This window comes from Rhinocladiella mackenziei (genome assembly GCF_000835555.1).
Source record: "Rhinocladiella mackenziei CBS 650.93 unplaced genomic scaffold supercont1.3, whole genome shotgun sequence".
In the NCBI taxonomy this organism is placed as follows: Eukaryota; Fungi; Ascomycota; class Eurotiomycetes; order Chaetothyriales; family Herpotrichiellaceae; genus Rhinocladiella; species Rhinocladiella mackenziei.
The window spans coordinates 4,431,429-4,448,121 of NW_013550602.1; the positions used below are offsets into that span (position 1 = coordinate 4,431,429).

Genomic DNA, 16,693 nt, shown 5'->3' on the forward strand with positions numbered 1-16,693 from the left:
GGAAGACAGAGACGAGAATCAGCCTTCTTAAAGGCTTATAGTGGCTAGGAGTGAGGCCGTAATGGAAAACAAGTGGATGAACAGAAAGAATGAATGTTGAGAGTGCACTGATAGGAATATTTAAATGCTGGCGCGATGCGAGCTCAACCGGAGTCGGAAGAGATCGAGCAACGCCAATAGAGTTTGAGGGGACCCTAATCAGTGACTCCAACATTGTAAACGAGATGCTAGAGAAAGTCGGTAGAAGAGCACAGGAAACATGGGAAATCGAAAGGCTTTTTGGGGTGACACCCAAATGACGTACGGGGTGGAGCTGCCGACATACAGGAACAGGTCCACGATCAACAAGTGGTATATCGCGTCTCAATGCCTAGCGGTGTTTTTGGTTGTGCCCACGGGGCCCGTATCTTCGGGTTACCACTGCTCTCCTTATTCCTTCTCCGGTTAAGCGCCAGCCTCTGTTCGTCTTTAACTGGGCCGGCATGTCTTCCGGGCACCCGGCCAACAAAAAAAACTCTCTTCCAACTACCAATCTCGGCCTTGTCTCTGGCTTTTTCTGGTCGATTCTCTTTTTTCTCTTCTCACTGCAGCCCTCAGACCACCACTCCTTCGAGACGGGAACCGTTGCACAAGCATGTGCTCGCATCTAGACCGACGTCGATGTCGCTAGTGCTCGTCCTTTGTCCTATTTTATCTTCATCCACTTCCATCCGTCCTCCCCCCTCCTTTCCGCCATGTCACTCTATCTCACAGCGGCCCACTCGTCGCGAGTCAATAAGCCAACTCAGAAACCGGCCCGTCGTCACTCCTCCTCACCATTCGCGAATCTTCCACGCTCAAAACCGTCCATTGTGCGGACGAAGTCATTGACCAATGCCCTCGACGATGGGCCAGACCATAGCGACGGGGACGAGGGCGAGGGCGAGGGCAGGCTGGCGCCTAGTGGCAAAATCTTGTCCACCATCTCCATCGAGCCGGCCAAAGACGTTTTAACTGCGGTAAAACATGCTTGCACCTCCATGTTCGCGCCTCTTCCCGAACGTGCGGGAATGAACAGTGTCCGCATTTCCCACGTTCTGAATTTCCAGAGAAACCTACCATCCATTGTCACTCTGGCACATGTCCACGCTCTAATCGCCGCTTCGTCGAAGACGGAGCGCCAGATTGCCACCTTGCAATCGGCCGGTAAGCTCCGCAAAATCAAGGTAACTGGTCGAGGCAACGATATCACCGGCACCAGTGAGGTTTTGATCACCATGGCGGATTGGCAAGCCTTACTCGAGCGAAGTGATGTTGCGCCAGATGTCGTAGCCGACTTCTGTGATGTGCTTCGTCGTCAACCCCGAGCCACCTCCATATCTTCCCAAGACTTGCCTGCCTCGCATGTGACCACTTTGACTCGAACGGGTTTTCTCGTCTCTTCTTCTCTTTCCGGCTCTCGCAACCTTTCCTTGGCTGGCTCATCCCTGGTAGCCATGCCCAAGATCTCGCGTGCAGCCTCCGGCACATCCGCTGCCGTCGGAGGAGACGCGGCCTTCGAGAACCTAGGTGGGGTTGGTGCGGCAAGGCGACCTAAATCTACTATTCACCTCCACCGGAACAGTCCAGGGAGCGAACTTGCTCTTTCGGTACCCAATATTGGTCCTTACCTCCGACTTCTCAACGCCGGTCGGGCACATCTTTTGGAACTCTTGGCCCAATCAAAGTACAAAGAAGGTCCTCTCTACCTTATACGCGAACGTTGGGATGGCGCTGTTGATTCCGATAATCGCGTTTCCACCGCCAAACGAATCCGAGGAGAGTTTTCGGGAGTCATGCCTGCCAAGACCAAGAAGTGGAAGGATCTCTATGGGTTAAACTTCGACTGGATCGTGGAAGAATGTCTTGGTGCCGGCTTGATCGAATTGTTCGAGACTCGAAGTGTGGGTCTGGGTATACGTGCATTGACATGATGCCTGGTATCGATCAAGCAAATGTAAAAGCTGGCTCAACAGTTTCGGAATCATGCAGATCCGCTAAGACTACGGCCAATGGGCTCGGGTAGCCTCCGATGGATGAACTTCAGTCGTTGTGACCATCTTACTCCGGAAATATGGTACATGTCATCCCCGTCAGCGGGTCACGGCAAGCTCGAATTCAAACCGAACATTCTTCAACAGTGTATTACATTGGAGAAGATATGAAGGCACCCCAAGCTAGACACTCCAGCATGTTTTGCAAAAAGACACACGAGGGCCGTCAGGCTATATCCCCAGGACAGCCACATTCGGTCCACTGGATGATCACCAGAGGCTCAGACGGGAAGGTTACATCATTCCGACGAAAGAAGCGGTGCCGTGCGATATGTTTTTCATATAGCGTTATACTCGCGAAAGGAATATATACGGCGGTTCAAGTTGCGCAAAGCCTTCAGAGTTTCAAACCCATTCAGCAGAAGGAAACGACACCCTCATATCAATATTTAGACGACATCAAAGCAAACAAAAACCAGCCATGATGAATAGCTCCTTCAAATTTGCATTTGACTCTCTTCCTTTTTTCTAGTCTGACAGATGGTGACTGTTGGTCCGGACAGAGTGTAGATCAGAGCAAGTACATGCCTATACCAGCTCCGACGTCCCCAGTCGGGTATACAGTTACAAAATGCCGATATCTTCTTCGATCGATCTTCCTTTCGAGCCAATGTCACCACCCGGCCTATTCTCTGGCTTTTACCGCATATTCAAAGTTTCCCCCCACTCAATTTCTCTGCGATCTTGGCCATACGTTCCTGATCACGCAGTGCCCGCTCGTTGACGTCGCCCGCGAGCATCATACCTCCACGGCCCTGATCGGCTGTCTTGTCTCTGCCCCGTTTGATCATCTCTTCAACCGTATCCGGACGGCCGGAACGCCAGATGCTGCGACCGGTAGTGAAAGTCGTTTCGATAGTGGCGGTCAGCTGTTCCCGGTCCGTGATGAAGTTGCGTGCGTTCATGTACAACGTGTGCAGCTTGTCAAGGCGCGCTTCGTGCTTCGCCGCCTGCCGAGAATCGTGTACCTCCTTGCGCGCATTATAGATCGCCAGCTCTTCTTCCGGACTCAACTGGTGCGGTTTCCGTGGCCGCATGGCCGATGGTATCGAGGTATTGGTAAGCCTTTCATCCTCGCGCTCGGCTTGTGTTAGCAGCCGTTCGCGTTCCTGCTGTTTCATCCGGCTGCGGGCCGTGATGATGTTGTCCATCGAGGTCTTCCGAGCATGTAATTCTTCAAGACCCTCGCGCAGGTGTTTCTTTCGCAGCTCGGACATGCGAAGCTTGTAGCGTCCTATGTCGGTGAGGTGTTCGGTATGAGGCACATTTTTGGGTAGAGGGTCTCGCGTAACGTTCTCCAGGTAGAGCTTGCCAGGCTTGTCCGGTCGGTTCGCTGGGAAGAGTTCCCTGGGTACGGGAAGAACACCCTTTACCGGGGGTTTAGAATCGCGAAGAGGTTGATGTGGTTCCGGGATGTCAATGTACACTGGTGATTCTGGAGGAATATACATGCGTCTGAGGGATGTGCTGAAGGACCGACTTTGACAAGGTTTAATGGGTCGACGCCGACAAGCTCGACATAAGGAGCCGGGCAGAGACTCCATGGTGGAAGACTCTTGTGTTGCTAATCCTCCCGCTGGAAGGCCGCAGATGCAGACTTGATGAATGAATGGAGGAGAGAGGAGGCGTTCTGCTAGTACGTGTTCGTGATTGACGAGAAAAAACCCATTCGGAAACCGTTCGACTTTCCCACTTGACCAAATCTGGAATCCCTGGACGTGCCACTTTTAGCCTTACCGGGGTCACCCCATCATCCCTCGAGACGACCCTATCCCGAAATTAACAACAATTAATCATTCAAAAAGGTCGTCGGACACGCCTTCAACAGAAACATGGTAGGTCCGGAACAAGTACACTGACACATTCGATTCTGGGGATGAAATGTCGACGATGAGCATGGCTTACGGCTTTTTCCTATCAAATATTATGGTCTGGTTGTCAAACCGCTGAACAATCAAACTGCCTACAATTCCACTTCATCGAAAGAGGTGGAGAGATTTTCTACGGATTCGGGATGGAAACACCGCTCAGACGACCAAGGATGGTGTCTGAAGACTTCGAAGAACAATGATCTCAGGGGAAATCGCAGAACCATGGCTCTATCCACATCTGCCATGCACTAAGTGATCAAGTGAGCGGAATCTGGCATCAGATACTCCTATAATCACTGGTTCCTAGGCCAAAGAACCTCTAAATTCGGTCACAAAGGAAATGGTATCCCCCGCGCGGTTGAAACACCAAGACCGTCCCCATGAAAAATATCCTTACTCACCAAAGTCCAAAGCGTTTACTTGGCCAGTTGATCGTATCCCGAAAGCCAAAGGCAGAGCTAAAATGGCCTGAATCGGAGTGTAGATCTAAATGTCGAGTGGCGCGTTCACCGATGTTCCTCCCAGCTCCTTTGGCACCCCCACCAAAAACAAAAGTGGTCCACCGCTAGCAACAATGCACGCCAATGAGCAAGGCTCAGCCTTGTTATCGGATGTTGATTCCGAAGCTCGGCCAGAAAGGCTTGTCCCATATCATTGAACCATTCTATTGCAAGGATCTTGCGGCGCCAGCACACTTTCAGGCCATGCGCTGTCGTACCCTACGGCAGCAGTTGACACTCTACCATGTCCATTTAGTCATCGTTTTCCATTAGCAACCTCTTCTACCTTTCAAGAGCGTGCATGACGTCTGGGCCAACAACGGCGTAATTCTCCTTGCTCTGAAGTCCGACAACAAAAGAATACGAAGGACCAGGCTTTTCCCAGAGCCCAGTTGCAACAACGAACTTCCGAGCACCTTGCAGACACTCCAGAGCGGCGTTGGCCCCGTCCATCAAACATTGCCATGTGGTGTTTGCGCCCGGAGCCGGCATCAGCTGGACGATCGTGCCCACACAGATGATGCACGCGAAAATGAACATGGAATTTTCGCTGGTTGTCTTGATGTTGCAGAGCAGGACCAAGAACTTCTTCGAAGCAGCTTCGAGATACTCGGATGGTTTGATGGCGAATGCTGACATGAGCTCAGTGCTCTCACTAACCTCATGCCAGGCACCATTGGCAAGAAAGTCATGAGCTAAGGCTTCCTTGAGAATGCGAGCTGGTACAGGGTGTCGGCGTTCAAAGAGCTCCGCCAGTGTCTTGTGAGTCTTTGTCGTATCTTGGTGTAGGAATTTTAGTTCACGCATTCTTGCATTTGACCAACGTCCCGACAGCGCGCCCACATTCGGAGAAGTTTGGAGGAGACGGATATCCTCCAACTTTGCGGTCGTGCTTGTTAGAGCGGGTTGTAAGATTGGTCGAGTATGTGCATACGGTCTTCCTTGTTGCACAATTCACACGAGATTATTCTCGACCTAGTACGAGTACAGGTGCCAAATAGTATTCGGCAGCGAAGCGAAGGTCACGCCGGCCTTTACATCATAGTGTTTGTGACTAAGAGAGGTCTTATAAAACAGGGCTCTTTCGTGCTCGAGTGGAGTTGACCCTACTACCTATGTTTGCAGTATCGAACGAGCCGACCTACCTCATCTTTTAGTGTGTAGGATGAAGAGTCATTCACAATCGTATTCCCCCTAGATGGACTGTAACTTGTAAGAATCCAGATGGTCAAAAGCACGCCACGTTAGAACAGATATGTCGACCTGGGTATGGTGGCTGGAGAACCAAGATATGAACTTCAAGAAGGCACGATGTTGCGAAGGCTGTTGAGTCCACCGGTTCACTTATGGCCAGTGCTCGCCTGAGGGTTACCTCAGGATCGGTCCGAGACTCACGAAAGAATGAATCTTATGATTCGTGGTATGGTGTATTCCAAAGTTATATGTTGTAAAGTCAAGAATGGGGACTTCGTGGCTACGACAAGACCGTTGCGGTCCTGCGGTGAGACCTCAGTCCTATTTTTCTGTCTCCTATAGCCGGTCCCGAACTACGTGCATTAACATATAAAGTTGCATGCTTAGATTCAGAACTAGCTGAGCTAGAGGACTCTCAAGCCGTCTGTTTTGTTAGTATTCAGTCTCAGGACTGTTGAAGTGATAAGGCTGTCCTGCAAGACACAACGACCAAGTGCAACGTCAAGCATCGCCCGCAAATCATCCTTTCGAGTTGCTGGCGACTTTCTTGACCGGATTGTCAGCGGCCGAGGATCTTGATCTCCAAATATCGAAGGGGCGCATAGCAGATTGCCGTCCATGCAAATGCAACAGGCAGTCCGAGCTGTTACGGCGATTAGCAAACAGCTATGGATATCAAGGTGGAACTCACATCTGCACCGTGCTCTCCTACTAATTCGGCGATGGGACCATAATAATATGTCTGACCCATGCAGACAATAGCCCCAGCCCAACCGATCAAAAAGCTTGTGAATGCTGCAACACCCAATGGAAGCTTGCACTGATCTTTCCAATCTTCCCAATTGAACCCTGTCTTTCGGCGAAAGATGAATTCATCTTCGAGGACGATTGCGATCCAAATGATGACCCAATATCCAATCAAAGCTAGGAAGTTCAAGAAGATCGACAAGAGATGTTGGCGCCCTGCAATCGCACATACGGTGTATATGATGGTGGCGACCGTCGTCCAAACTGGTCGAGGTATCTTGGAAAGGGGAACAAAGAGCTGCTGGAAATTCAAAGCCTGGGAAATGTGATTAGCCAGAAACTATATCGGGGACCGATTAAGAAAGGATCTAGCTAGCCTACCGCAGCATAAGTGCCCGGAATATTGTTTGCGGCAACACCGAGCGCCAGGATCACGGCACAGAGTTTTCCAAAGTTTTGAAGAGGAGCATATCCGGCAACGACCAACGCACCGACACCTGAGCTTGAGAATGCCTCAGACCATTCAACGTTGTTTGCGAGTCCCGTGCCCAGGCCAATTCCCAGGAACTCGATCAAGAGCTTGCCCAAGGTCATTCCTGCCGTGGTCATCACACACACCCCTCTACGAGAAGTGTTCTCTGGATAGTAGACGAAGAAGTCTGCGGCAGCTGGCGCCCATCCAAGAGGCCCAGAGGCTGTGAGGAAGAAGTAGCTCACGCGATTGCCAGCAAGCGTTGCACCAGACCCTAGTGATTTGCTGTCTGCATCAAAATAGGGAGCCGCACAGCCGATGAAGATGAAAAGTACCAGTACGGTTGGTACTGCTACCCATCTGAAATCTGTTAGCCATCGATATATTTGAGTATTTCAATCTCACTTTTCGAATGTGTGAAACCACTTGATTCCAAAAGTCGCAACGACCCACTATCGATCATGAGCAGGCGTACGCCAGAGAGCACACGAAGGCGTCTTACAGTGATCAATGCAGAGACGACAATGCCCACAATGACAGACATTCCATCCCCGTTAACCGCAGAGAGGATTAATCCCGCGACCAAGGTGTCCACCAGGCCATAGCCGATCTCAATAGTCCAATTCAAGATGACACAGAGCTTGGACGGCCACCATCCCATCGAGTACCGCTTTGGGTTGGTCAGAATATTTTCGCAAGAGAGGTAATCTGACTTACTGCGACCACCAACGTCCTATTGCCCGAGAGGGGGCCAAAGCCAGCTATATAGCCCGAGCAGACCGACCCCAAAATGGTGCCAAACATGCAAAGTCTGTCCAATTGTGAGCATTGTTTTTCTTTCGGGGGCGTTTATATTCATACAGCACGCTGTCCACGAACCCAAGCCCGTAGGCGACAGGGCCCAGGATCCCCAAGGTCATCTGATTGGCTGTACAGCTTGTTTCAAGTGTCCCGGTTAGCTTCTTCATGATGAAAGTGACTCTTCACATCAAGTAAGAAACATACTTGATACTAAACCACATTACGCCGACTCCGAAGTAGTCTACCAGGCCCATTTTACGCTCCCGGAGTTCACCTGGGACACGCTCGATGCCTCTCGACTCGACCCCTGCAAGCGCATCAAGTCTATTTGCAAAGCGTTGCAGCCTGTTGCTGGCCGGGATTGCGGTAAGATTGCGATCCTCGTAAGTTCCCTGCTCAATGGTAGATGATGGGGGAGTGCCGGCGGTAGGCAAAGGGGTCTTTTCTGATTGCTTCATTGTGGTATGGCACTATTCCTTGAGAGTATTCTAATGCAAGAGGTGGGCTGATGTGTTATTCCATGATGGAGATACAAGTAACATATACTATTGCCCTTCTTGGTCAGCGTCCTCTGCTCAACTACGAGTTTCGGGCAATATTTATTAGCCTTGAATAGATACTAAATGATCCAGCAATGTGGGTCGTAGGCGGAGCACGCCGCAGCAGCTTACACTTCTGTTGGGGTGTCGGTGTTCTACAAGGTCAATGCCCATGAAGCTTCCAAGCTTTCCATCAAGGGCTATTAAGTCTCTAACTGCGTCGATAAGAATTCATGTCGATGGTATCGAGTTAGGACCAAGCGATATGCTCCGGCCCAAACCTCTCGCCGAGGCTGAATCATGGGGTAAACTTATCCGTTCTGGTCCCGCGCTGATAAGATGCTCCGTCGAAAACCAACGCTTTGCTGATAAGTCGATTTGCCTGCCCAAGACTTCATGCGTCCACCTCCGGAGTCTGTGTCCTCACTAACGAGTTTCCTATCTTCTGTCTAGTCTAGGCCATGTAATATTGGTCGCTCCAGAAGCCCCCTTAGCCTGAAATCCACGGCCACTAGACATACGACGACCACACAGCCCATTTAAAAGATTTCGGTTGTGCCTGTGAATACAGACCATTTTCGCCATGGCAGCTAACATTACTAATGAGATGATCGCCACAAACGTGCTAGTACTAACGTCCCCAAGGGTTTACTTGCATCTTGCTAAATCATAATAGTCTTCATTCCAGATCCCACTGGTAGACTTCGGTCAATATCTCCATGGATCTGAAGATGATCAAAAAATATGTGTCGACGAAATCATGAGAGGTTTCACATCCTCGGGATTTGTATATTTGCAAAACAGCGGAGTTGATCCCCGGGAGGCTTTCCAATGGGCGGAAAAATACTTTTCCCTGCCCCTGGAAGAGAAACAAAAGCATCCCAACGTCGACTTTGCAGCGAACAGAGGGTGCGTTCTCTACGGATGATTGCCAGAGCACGTCTGCTGATTTAGACATCAGATATTCGGCAATGGGGGTCGAAAAGGTGACAAATGCAAATCTGACCAACGAAGAAAACATCGCAGAACTTCGCAAACTCTTTCCGGACGTCAAGGAATCATTGGAAATCGGAAGCGAAGCTCGTTACGGCTACCCAGAAAAGCCATACCAAAACCATTTCCCTGAAGACTTGATTCCTGGATTTGGCAACGGTATTATGGAATTTTACGTCAAGTGCGATCGGTTACACAAGAACCTCACGGGCGCAATTACAACTGGGCTTGGCTTAGACAGGTCGTACTTCGAACCATAAATATCTGGAGGAGATCACGTCTTACGATTACTTCATTACCCGGCAGTGCCAAAAGCTGTATTGACTCAGGAAGGGGCGGTCCGGGCTGGAGCACACACCGACTATGGCACTGTCACGCTACTCTTTCAGGATGGAAGCGGTGGTCTTCAGGCGCGTACTCCTTCTGGCCAGTATGTCGATGTACCTCCAGTTGCCGGGGGCCATTGTGATCAATGCTGGTGATTTGCTTCAAATTTTGTCAAACGATGTCAGTAAGTCAACATTTCACCGTGTCGTTTCGCCTCCTGATGCTCCTGCCACCGACGATGGCAATTTCTCCGCGCGCTATTCGATTGCTCTATGTTACCAAATGAAGTGAAACATCCTGGCGAATTTGCTGACAACCGTCCAGTTCTTTTCCCATCCTGACCATGACAAGGTTGTCGAAGCAATCAAAGAGTGCGTAACCGAGGCTAGGCCTAAACGATATGAACCGGTGTTGCCAATCGATTGGATGGTCAAGCGTCTTCAGGCAACGTATTAGACCCAACCACGAGAAATGGGAAGCCTTTGGGCGGTCGTGTATCTACCGACGTGGTCCTCTAACCGAGAAGTCGATCAACACCAGGACGATTTCACTCGTTGGCAAGGACGGAATTGACCCTAAGCGGGAGTTCTCAAAGGAGATTCCGGAGGCGTTGTCGAAACTCAAATTAAACCGATGTCCACAGCTGGGGACGCTACAATCGTCGGTATGGCGAGGGGTTGTGATGGAGATATTGGTGTAAGGTCATTCATACAATTCGTAATTTGAGTATAACCAGTAACCAGCCTCGCGCTTAACCACAACAAAGCTATCGGTATAATATTTGTCACAGCTCACAAAGGCAGATGTTTGTTGATGTTAACTACGATGCACGGATCGAGGTTCAATTCTTGGGAAATTCCCGATAGTCTCTCATGGCGACGGCAAAGTGGGGTTGTGGCGAGTTATACAGCAATTTGGGACTAGTGCGAAACTTCTTGGCATATATTAATCACGTGATCCACACGCGATGTGGATTTCTGCCAAGGATTCTGGCTCACGCTAAGCTACATTCGTTTACGGAATATATATAAGTAAAGCGGCCACCCCCAGCAGATAGTTTTAGTTAGTTCATACATTCTCTTCCCGCCGCTACAACCACAGGGAGCGGTCATCACGTGGGGAATTACGTTAGTCCTTGTTAGTTCTGAATCTGGAAAAATCCGACAATTCCCAAATCCTTTGCTCCCATTGGCTGAAATCCAGTACGGCTCATCAGATCCACTCCATGAACCATCCGGGATGGGTAGATATGCCGCTTTTGTCTGCCAGACCCCCTGATCGGATCTAGTCTATGTAGACGATGTTGATCACCGTGTCCTGTGCCCGTACGATATCCCCCATCGGATCCAGTCTGTGGACCACCTAGAGAGACGCCCCTTGGTCGGATCCAGTCCATGGCCCATGAGTAGACGACAGTGTATCCAATTAGGAAAGCCGACAAACGATATCGGCGATATATCTAGCAAATACCGATACATTGGGATCAGGTATCGGCGATGAGATCGGTATTGTTAGTTCGGAACACTGGGTTGAATGGACGACATTGGAGCAAGTTGAGGTTTGCAACACCAAGATTTTCTATACAAAGGAGACGGCGACAAGGCGGCCAGTACTAACAAAGTCTTGGAATTACATAATGTCCGAGGTTGGTGCCCCTTTAATTTGGTGCCGAGTTTGGTGGGCATTCGATACTTTATCAATGCCTGCGATGTGTTCGCTGAGCTTGAGAGGGTTTTTTTTTTTTTTTTTTTTTTTTCACAGTCAAAGAACCCGATTACAGACAAGCTCAACCGGCTGGTGGCGACCGTCATTTGAGAGGGCGCAGTGTAGAAAGCATTGGCTGGATCTGTACAGCCTCGTCGAATGACGTAAAGCTGACCAATTAGAGAGTTTCATTTTGGCCCTTAGGACTAGTAGTCAGGACTAGGACAATGGGACGTTCGTCCTGCCAACACTGAGCATGTCAAGGTAACTTCAACTCCTTTACCATCAAGGTTGAAAAATCGAGCTGGAGGGGAAATGCGTTTTGATCCCGAACTTCGCGGCAAAAGAGGGGGGCGAAATCTGCGTCTAACTCACCTCGACCCTCACCCAGACGTCGACGCTTTTAACCACCCAACCGGTCCTGCCAGGTTACTGGTATATATACACGTTGAGTTGACCCCTTTTCTTCTCCTATTTCTACCCCTAAAACCTGCATAGGGTGAAAATTCGTGTGTAGATTGCAGCTATGGAAAGGGGGAAACCCCTCTATATAGGCCAGGAAATAGGGGCTCTTTGCACTAGGCACCAGCTGTTTGACATCATCCTTTCCAATCCAGCGTTCGAGCTGCCCCTACCTCCCTCTACACACAAAAAGGCCTCTCCCCCGGACCGTAGGTCGAAGAGCTCTTGAGAATGCCGGTTTCTTGCCCTCTGTCTCTCTGAAAAAGGCCTCTCACCTCTCGGCGATCCGTCCTCGCTCTCGCCCGGTCGCCCTCGTCCCGATCCTGCCCAGAATGGACAGCCACCGTGTTAACAAGCTGTGGGCCCAGGCCGAAACCAACGGCTGCAGCGAGGGAGCACCTACAGAGCGAGATCAGGTCCGTGGGAACGGGAAGCACGACAAGAAGGAGATTAAGAATCATGACGCAATACTCCACCGCTACGTGTCGTAGGACATTCTCCCTTTCATCCTCCCCTTCCCGTCTTCCGACCTCCCAGTGATGAAGTGGTCCGACAGTCTTGCCTGGGACTGGGCGTGGAGACTACTGTCTTGATCACGGTTAAAGACTCTCTACGCTTCTACGTCGCCACGCTGCGAGTCAGCCTAGGACTGAGGAGAAGAAGCCGAGGGTCGATTCCATCAATGGGCAGAGCGGAGTTTTTCTTTGTGGGGCTTCACATTTTAATTGACTGTCTTAAGGGTACCGTCAAATTTACCCTGGCAATATCATTCAGGTGCCTGCAAAGGACCAGGATGTTACCAGGCAGATCCTGAAAAATTGAAAAATTCAGTGGAGAATCAGGCAATTCTATCACCACCAGGTTGTACTGCTGCACCAAGCAAGATAGGTCGGAGGAGCCTAAAACTATCTGCTGAGGTTGGCCGCTTTACTTATATATGTTCCGTAAACGAATGTAGTTTAGCGTAAGCCAGAATCCTTGGCAGAAATCCACAGCTTGGACATTGCCCGTGTGCTCCCAAACAGATCGGAGCCTGGAGCTATTAATTCCACTATGTCTTGGCGCACTAAATCACGGTGACATGAGCCAGGAGAAGGATTTAATAGATTCACGATTGCCTTTGACGCGATCCAAATCACTTGAAATGTCTTGACTTGAAATAAATAATCCATGTCTCGAACGCCAAACTGATTGACTGGGGCTTCGCGTCGGCGTGTCGACGAGCTCGCCAAGTGGACGTGGTTGGCCCGGTGACAACGAATGTTTGTTTCCCCGCAAAATCGGCTACTACTCTCGATAACCTTTTAGAAAGAGCAACGTATCCATCCCTTCGATTCAGCCCACCACGGATACAATCAAGTATCCATTGCGAGTACCGTACGCCGTTACTGTTCCTATTCTCTCTTTGGCAGATGAACTCATGATGTCGCAACACATTCAGCAACAGATAACGCAAAACACGTGCAGGAAAAGAGCGCGTGAGAAAGAGTCATCGACCTCAGTATCATCTGGAGTGAATCTTGTCGATCGTGTTCCGAATCATTTTACTAAAATTCCTCGACCTCCGCCACCTTCTCATCCACGAAAATCCTCCTCTCGTCAACTTTGCAAGACCGATCCTCCTAGACCGTCCTCACTCATCACAACTCAACCGTTCAACCGCCTTACATCCCATCCTTCATCCGACGCTGAAATCCCCGTTCCTGACACCAGCCCACGACAAATTCATGCTCTTTGGACACTTGTCATGCCGCCGAAGAAGGCTGCGAGTGGCATACCCCAGAGAGTCTTACCGCGGAGAGGCGCGGCAGCGAGCAGAACCGCTAACCAAAAAACAGAAGTCGAGACAGCAAGCCGTCTGCAAAATGTTGCATATGACGCCGCGACAGCCATTTCTCAGAACACCACTATGACTAAAGGCACCGCTATTACCAAGGATACCTCTGTCTCAAGGCTCACTGCGGTAGAGAAATGGCGGCAAACTGTGCTCGTTCCTCGAGGCATTGAGCTTGTCAATAGTCCACTTTACGAGTCCGCCTTCTACCACTTCCATTATTTCGGAACCGATGAAGATCAGTGTCGGGAGTGGACACTCAATCGTGTCGAATCTGGGAAGAATGAGGATATGGTGTTCTTGCGTGGAGGGCCCGATTTTAACACGAACATCGCCCGACAATACAAGGAAATGGCCTCTCGTCGTCTCTGTGAAGAGGAGTTTGCTACCCTTGCCAAAACAAAGTTGTTTACAACACCGGACTTCCTTCCGATCGAAGGAGAAGCCAAGGGATGGAAGGCTCAAAGGACGATTCAGCTCTATACGCAGCCTGATTCCAGCAAGGATTCGCTTTGGGGCCCACCACCATTGCTCAGTGGAGAGGAATATTCCGGCAAAGATTTTAATCTCAGGCCGGACTGCGCATATTGGCTCTCCATTCAATCGTTCTCGGAGAGCAACAGAGGGCTGGTCAGTATGGCCACCTTCACTGTCGAAGATAGGGACACCACCCCATACCTGACCATTGAATTCAAGAAAAGCGAAAGCACTGTCGAACAGGCGATCAATAAGGCCATTGCCGCGTCTTCATTGGCACTCTTTAATCGGTTTCGCTTGAAAGAGAATAGTCTGAGAGCTGCAAAGAAGAACTGGAATCCGAACCATTTTGATCAAATACGGCATTATATGATGACCTTTACTGGGCCTAAGGCTATCATTTGGCTTGTAAAGCTCAAGTTGTCAGCCGCATCTGATGAAAGCTGCTCTAAAGTTACTTGGAACGGCTGCGAGGCGGTAAGGCTGTTACAGTGTGACTGTAAGTCCGCCGGAGGTGTTGGTGACCTGGTCGACTACATTAACGCGATTCATCGGTGGGGTTTGGTACATGGCGCATATTGTAGACGAGATGTCAAAAGGATCATATTAACAGCAGGAGGGTTCGAAAAACGTGTCTCTGATCTGTTTGACCCTGATGACCCGATTGAGGATGAGGAAGATGGGCAGGCTATGAAGACCAAAGAGTGATTGGCTGGTGGAAATCAGTTCAGAACCACGACTATGTGGTCCATTAGCTTGACTGTGCCGGCTCGCTACACCAAGCGGTGGTAATTTGATGTTTGGGGAAGCGTGCCGCGAGAGCGATGCTTGATACGAAAAGAGTCTAACAGAACACGGCTTGTGATTTCTTAGAATGAGTGGTTGAATGAGCTCTGGTCCAAGGGATGAAAAAGGTACCGGTCTTGCAGTCGGAGATTATCCAACCTCCTTCGTCATGAATAAGTCGGCGCTGCGCGTAAGCGTAACTCTCCACAAAGCCCCAGGTATTCAGGCGCTCAAGGTAGTGGATTCGGTGAACTCCATCTCAAGATTCTGTGAATCCCATATATCAAGAGCTGGAACGATACAAGGCGGGATACTCTGTATCCTATGCTTTACTAGTACGTCCCTTCCACGCGATCGTGTATGTGACTCATTAGAACTAGGCAACCATACCGGTTCAACGGTTCGCCCACCACTTTCCCTCTCTAAATCTGAACCCAAGCAAGAACGTTCACCCAGCCAAAGAATAAGAATCTATCTCGGGGCTTAAGACGAGCTTACTCTTCCGTATGTTCTCAACAATTCTCTGCAGACAAAATCAAAGAGACCGATCCGAACCGAACCAAACTGCTTTGGTGAAAGATCATGGAACAAAACGCTCCTCGATACTCGCAAGCTACTCTAGTCAGCCGACTCAAGAGTCAGGCTCAGTCAGAAGATCCCACGAAAAGCAGTTTCTTGACATCTACCTCTAAGACACGCTCTGACAGAACGCAGATCACCAAAACTGCCACGGTCCGCGACTCCGACTTCGAAGATACTCAGTTACTTCCGCGGGGGATTGAGATAGTAAGAAGCGGGCGTTGGAATGTGGGAGGAGCTTACGGCCATTTTGGCTCCGAGACACCTTTGAACGCCGCCAGATCACGCGAATTTTACCGATCCATCGTTCGAAAAGCCCTTGCAGGAAGAGCTGACTGGGACATAGACAGTTCGATATTCCTGCCCATGGACGTCGACTTCATCACATCTGTGCTCACGACGTATCGTATTATGAGACAGGAAGAAGCTTTGGAATCCGACTTTAAGACATATGCTATTCAGAAGCTGTTCATAGGGCCATACGCTGTCTTAGAACATAATGTTGCAAGACAGCTTAGTGCGGTACGGTGGGCCGGCTACACCATACGAATACTTGATAGTGGGAAGTGTCGGGATGAACAAGGAGTTACGGAATTACTTCAATGGATCAACGAAATTCATCGATGGGGCCTCTGCGAGTACGCTCTCGGATGTGAGGAGGATATCAAACAGATTCTGAACCAAGCTTCGGGCAATCTCAGAATGTCCGGAACTGTGGAGAAAGTCTAAAATGATGAAGGCAGCACAAATCGTGAACGGAGCTCAAGGTGGTGAAGGAAGGTCAATAGTGAACGGAGCCCAAGGGAGCCTGAAATGGTGTATGGAGTAAAGCCCAAATACTGTGCATGGATTAAAAGGGGATGGAAGTATGTTCATGAAAGCAGGCGTCTATGGACCGGTGAGTACGCTGGTTGAGTGCGTAAATGGGTACCGATTCTCTCTTCGGAATATTTCAGGTAGAGTTTATGAGATAAGGGCAGTAGAATCGATAGGTCATCCAAGAGTTCGCTCTGGCTCGAGAATTGATTGTTGTTTGTGGCGGGCGTCTGACTAACCGGCGCAATCTCACGAGAAAGATTGATGCAGGAGTGCTCGAAGGTGACGCCTCGGTTCAGCGAACGCTCGAAAACTTTATACGAGTGAAATCACTTGACTCACAGGACCCGGTGAGCTTGTTGGAGCTGATGGAACGATTTCGGGACGCACGCTGTATCGACCCACGAGACAAGGTATTCGCGTTGCGTAGCACCGCAAGCGACGGGTTTCGACTGGTACCTAAGTACAACGAGTCAGTCGCTGATGTATACTTTCGAGTCCTATCCATGTTGCTAACAG

At 49.9% G+C, this 16,693-nt stretch overlaps 8 protein-coding genes across 8 annotated transcripts; 5 read left to right on the plus strand and 3 right to left on the minus strand.

Moving 5' to 3' along the window:
- Positions 1–734: 734 nt before the first annotated feature.
- Z518_05121 (uncharacterized protein) lies at positions 735–1,952 on the plus strand (the record flags this gene model as incomplete). Its single annotated transcript, XM_013418826.1, has 1 exon — positions 735–1,952. One exon carries the CDS (start codon positions 735–737, stop codon positions 1,950–1,952), a length of 1,218 nt encoding a protein of 405 aa, XP_013274280.1.
- A 770-nt stretch (positions 1,953–2,722) lies between these two features.
- On the minus strand, positions 2,723–3,616 carry Z518_05122 (uncharacterized protein; the record flags this gene model as incomplete). The annotated part of the gene is made up of 1 exon (XM_013418827.1): positions 2,723–3,616. The coding sequence occupies one exon, from the start codon at positions 3,614–3,616 to the stop codon at positions 2,723–2,725; it is 894 nt and encodes a 297-aa protein (XP_013274281.1).
- Positions 3,617–4,725: 1,109 nt separating this feature from the next.
- On the minus strand, positions 4,726–5,250 carry Z518_05123 (uncharacterized protein; the record flags this gene model as incomplete). The annotated part of the gene is made up of 1 exon (XM_013418828.1): positions 4,726–5,250. One exon carries the CDS (start codon positions 5,248–5,250, stop codon positions 4,726–4,728), a length of 525 nt encoding a protein of 174 aa, XP_013274282.1.
- Positions 5,251–6,196: 946 nt separating this feature from the next.
- On the minus strand, positions 6,197–8,115 carry Z518_05124 (uncharacterized protein; the record flags this gene model as incomplete). The annotated part of the gene is made up of 8 exons (XM_013418829.1): positions 6,197–6,280; positions 6,329–6,700; positions 6,766–7,216; positions 7,262–7,308; positions 7,359–7,526; positions 7,574–7,667; positions 7,718–7,792; positions 7,862–8,115. The coding sequence occupies 8 exons, from the start codon at positions 8,113–8,115 to the stop codon at positions 6,197–6,199; spliced, it is 1,545 nt and encodes a 514-aa protein (XP_013274283.1).
- A 664-nt stretch (positions 8,116–8,779) lies between these two features.
- Z518_05125 (uncharacterized protein) lies at positions 8,780–9,449 on the plus strand (the record flags this gene model as incomplete). The annotated part of the gene is made up of 3 exons (XM_013418830.1): positions 8,780–8,824; positions 8,873–9,105; positions 9,158–9,449. 3 exons carry the CDS (start codon positions 8,780–8,782, stop codon positions 9,447–9,449), a joined length of 570 nt encoding a protein of 189 aa, XP_013274284.1.
- A 130-nt stretch (positions 9,450–9,579) lies between these two features.
- Z518_05126 (uncharacterized protein) lies at positions 9,580–9,807 on the plus strand (the record flags this gene model as incomplete). Its single annotated transcript, XM_013418831.1, has 1 exon — positions 9,580–9,807. The coding sequence occupies one exon, from the start codon at positions 9,580–9,582 to the stop codon at positions 9,805–9,807; it is 228 nt and encodes a 75-aa protein (XP_013274285.1).
- A 3,298-nt stretch (positions 9,808–13,105) lies between these two features.
- Z518_05127 (uncharacterized protein) lies at positions 13,106–14,701 on the plus strand (the record flags this gene model as incomplete). Its single annotated transcript, XM_013418832.1, has 1 exon — positions 13,106–14,701. One exon carries the CDS (start codon positions 13,106–13,108, stop codon positions 14,699–14,701), a length of 1,596 nt encoding a protein of 531 aa, XP_013274286.1.
- A 660-nt stretch (positions 14,702–15,361) lies between these two features.
- On the plus strand, positions 15,362–16,087 carry Z518_05128 (uncharacterized protein; the record flags this gene model as incomplete). The annotated part of the gene is made up of 1 exon (XM_013418833.1): positions 15,362–16,087. The coding sequence occupies one exon, from the start codon at positions 15,362–15,364 to the stop codon at positions 16,085–16,087; it is 726 nt and encodes a 241-aa protein (XP_013274287.1).
- Positions 16,088–16,693: the final 606 nt, after the last annotated feature.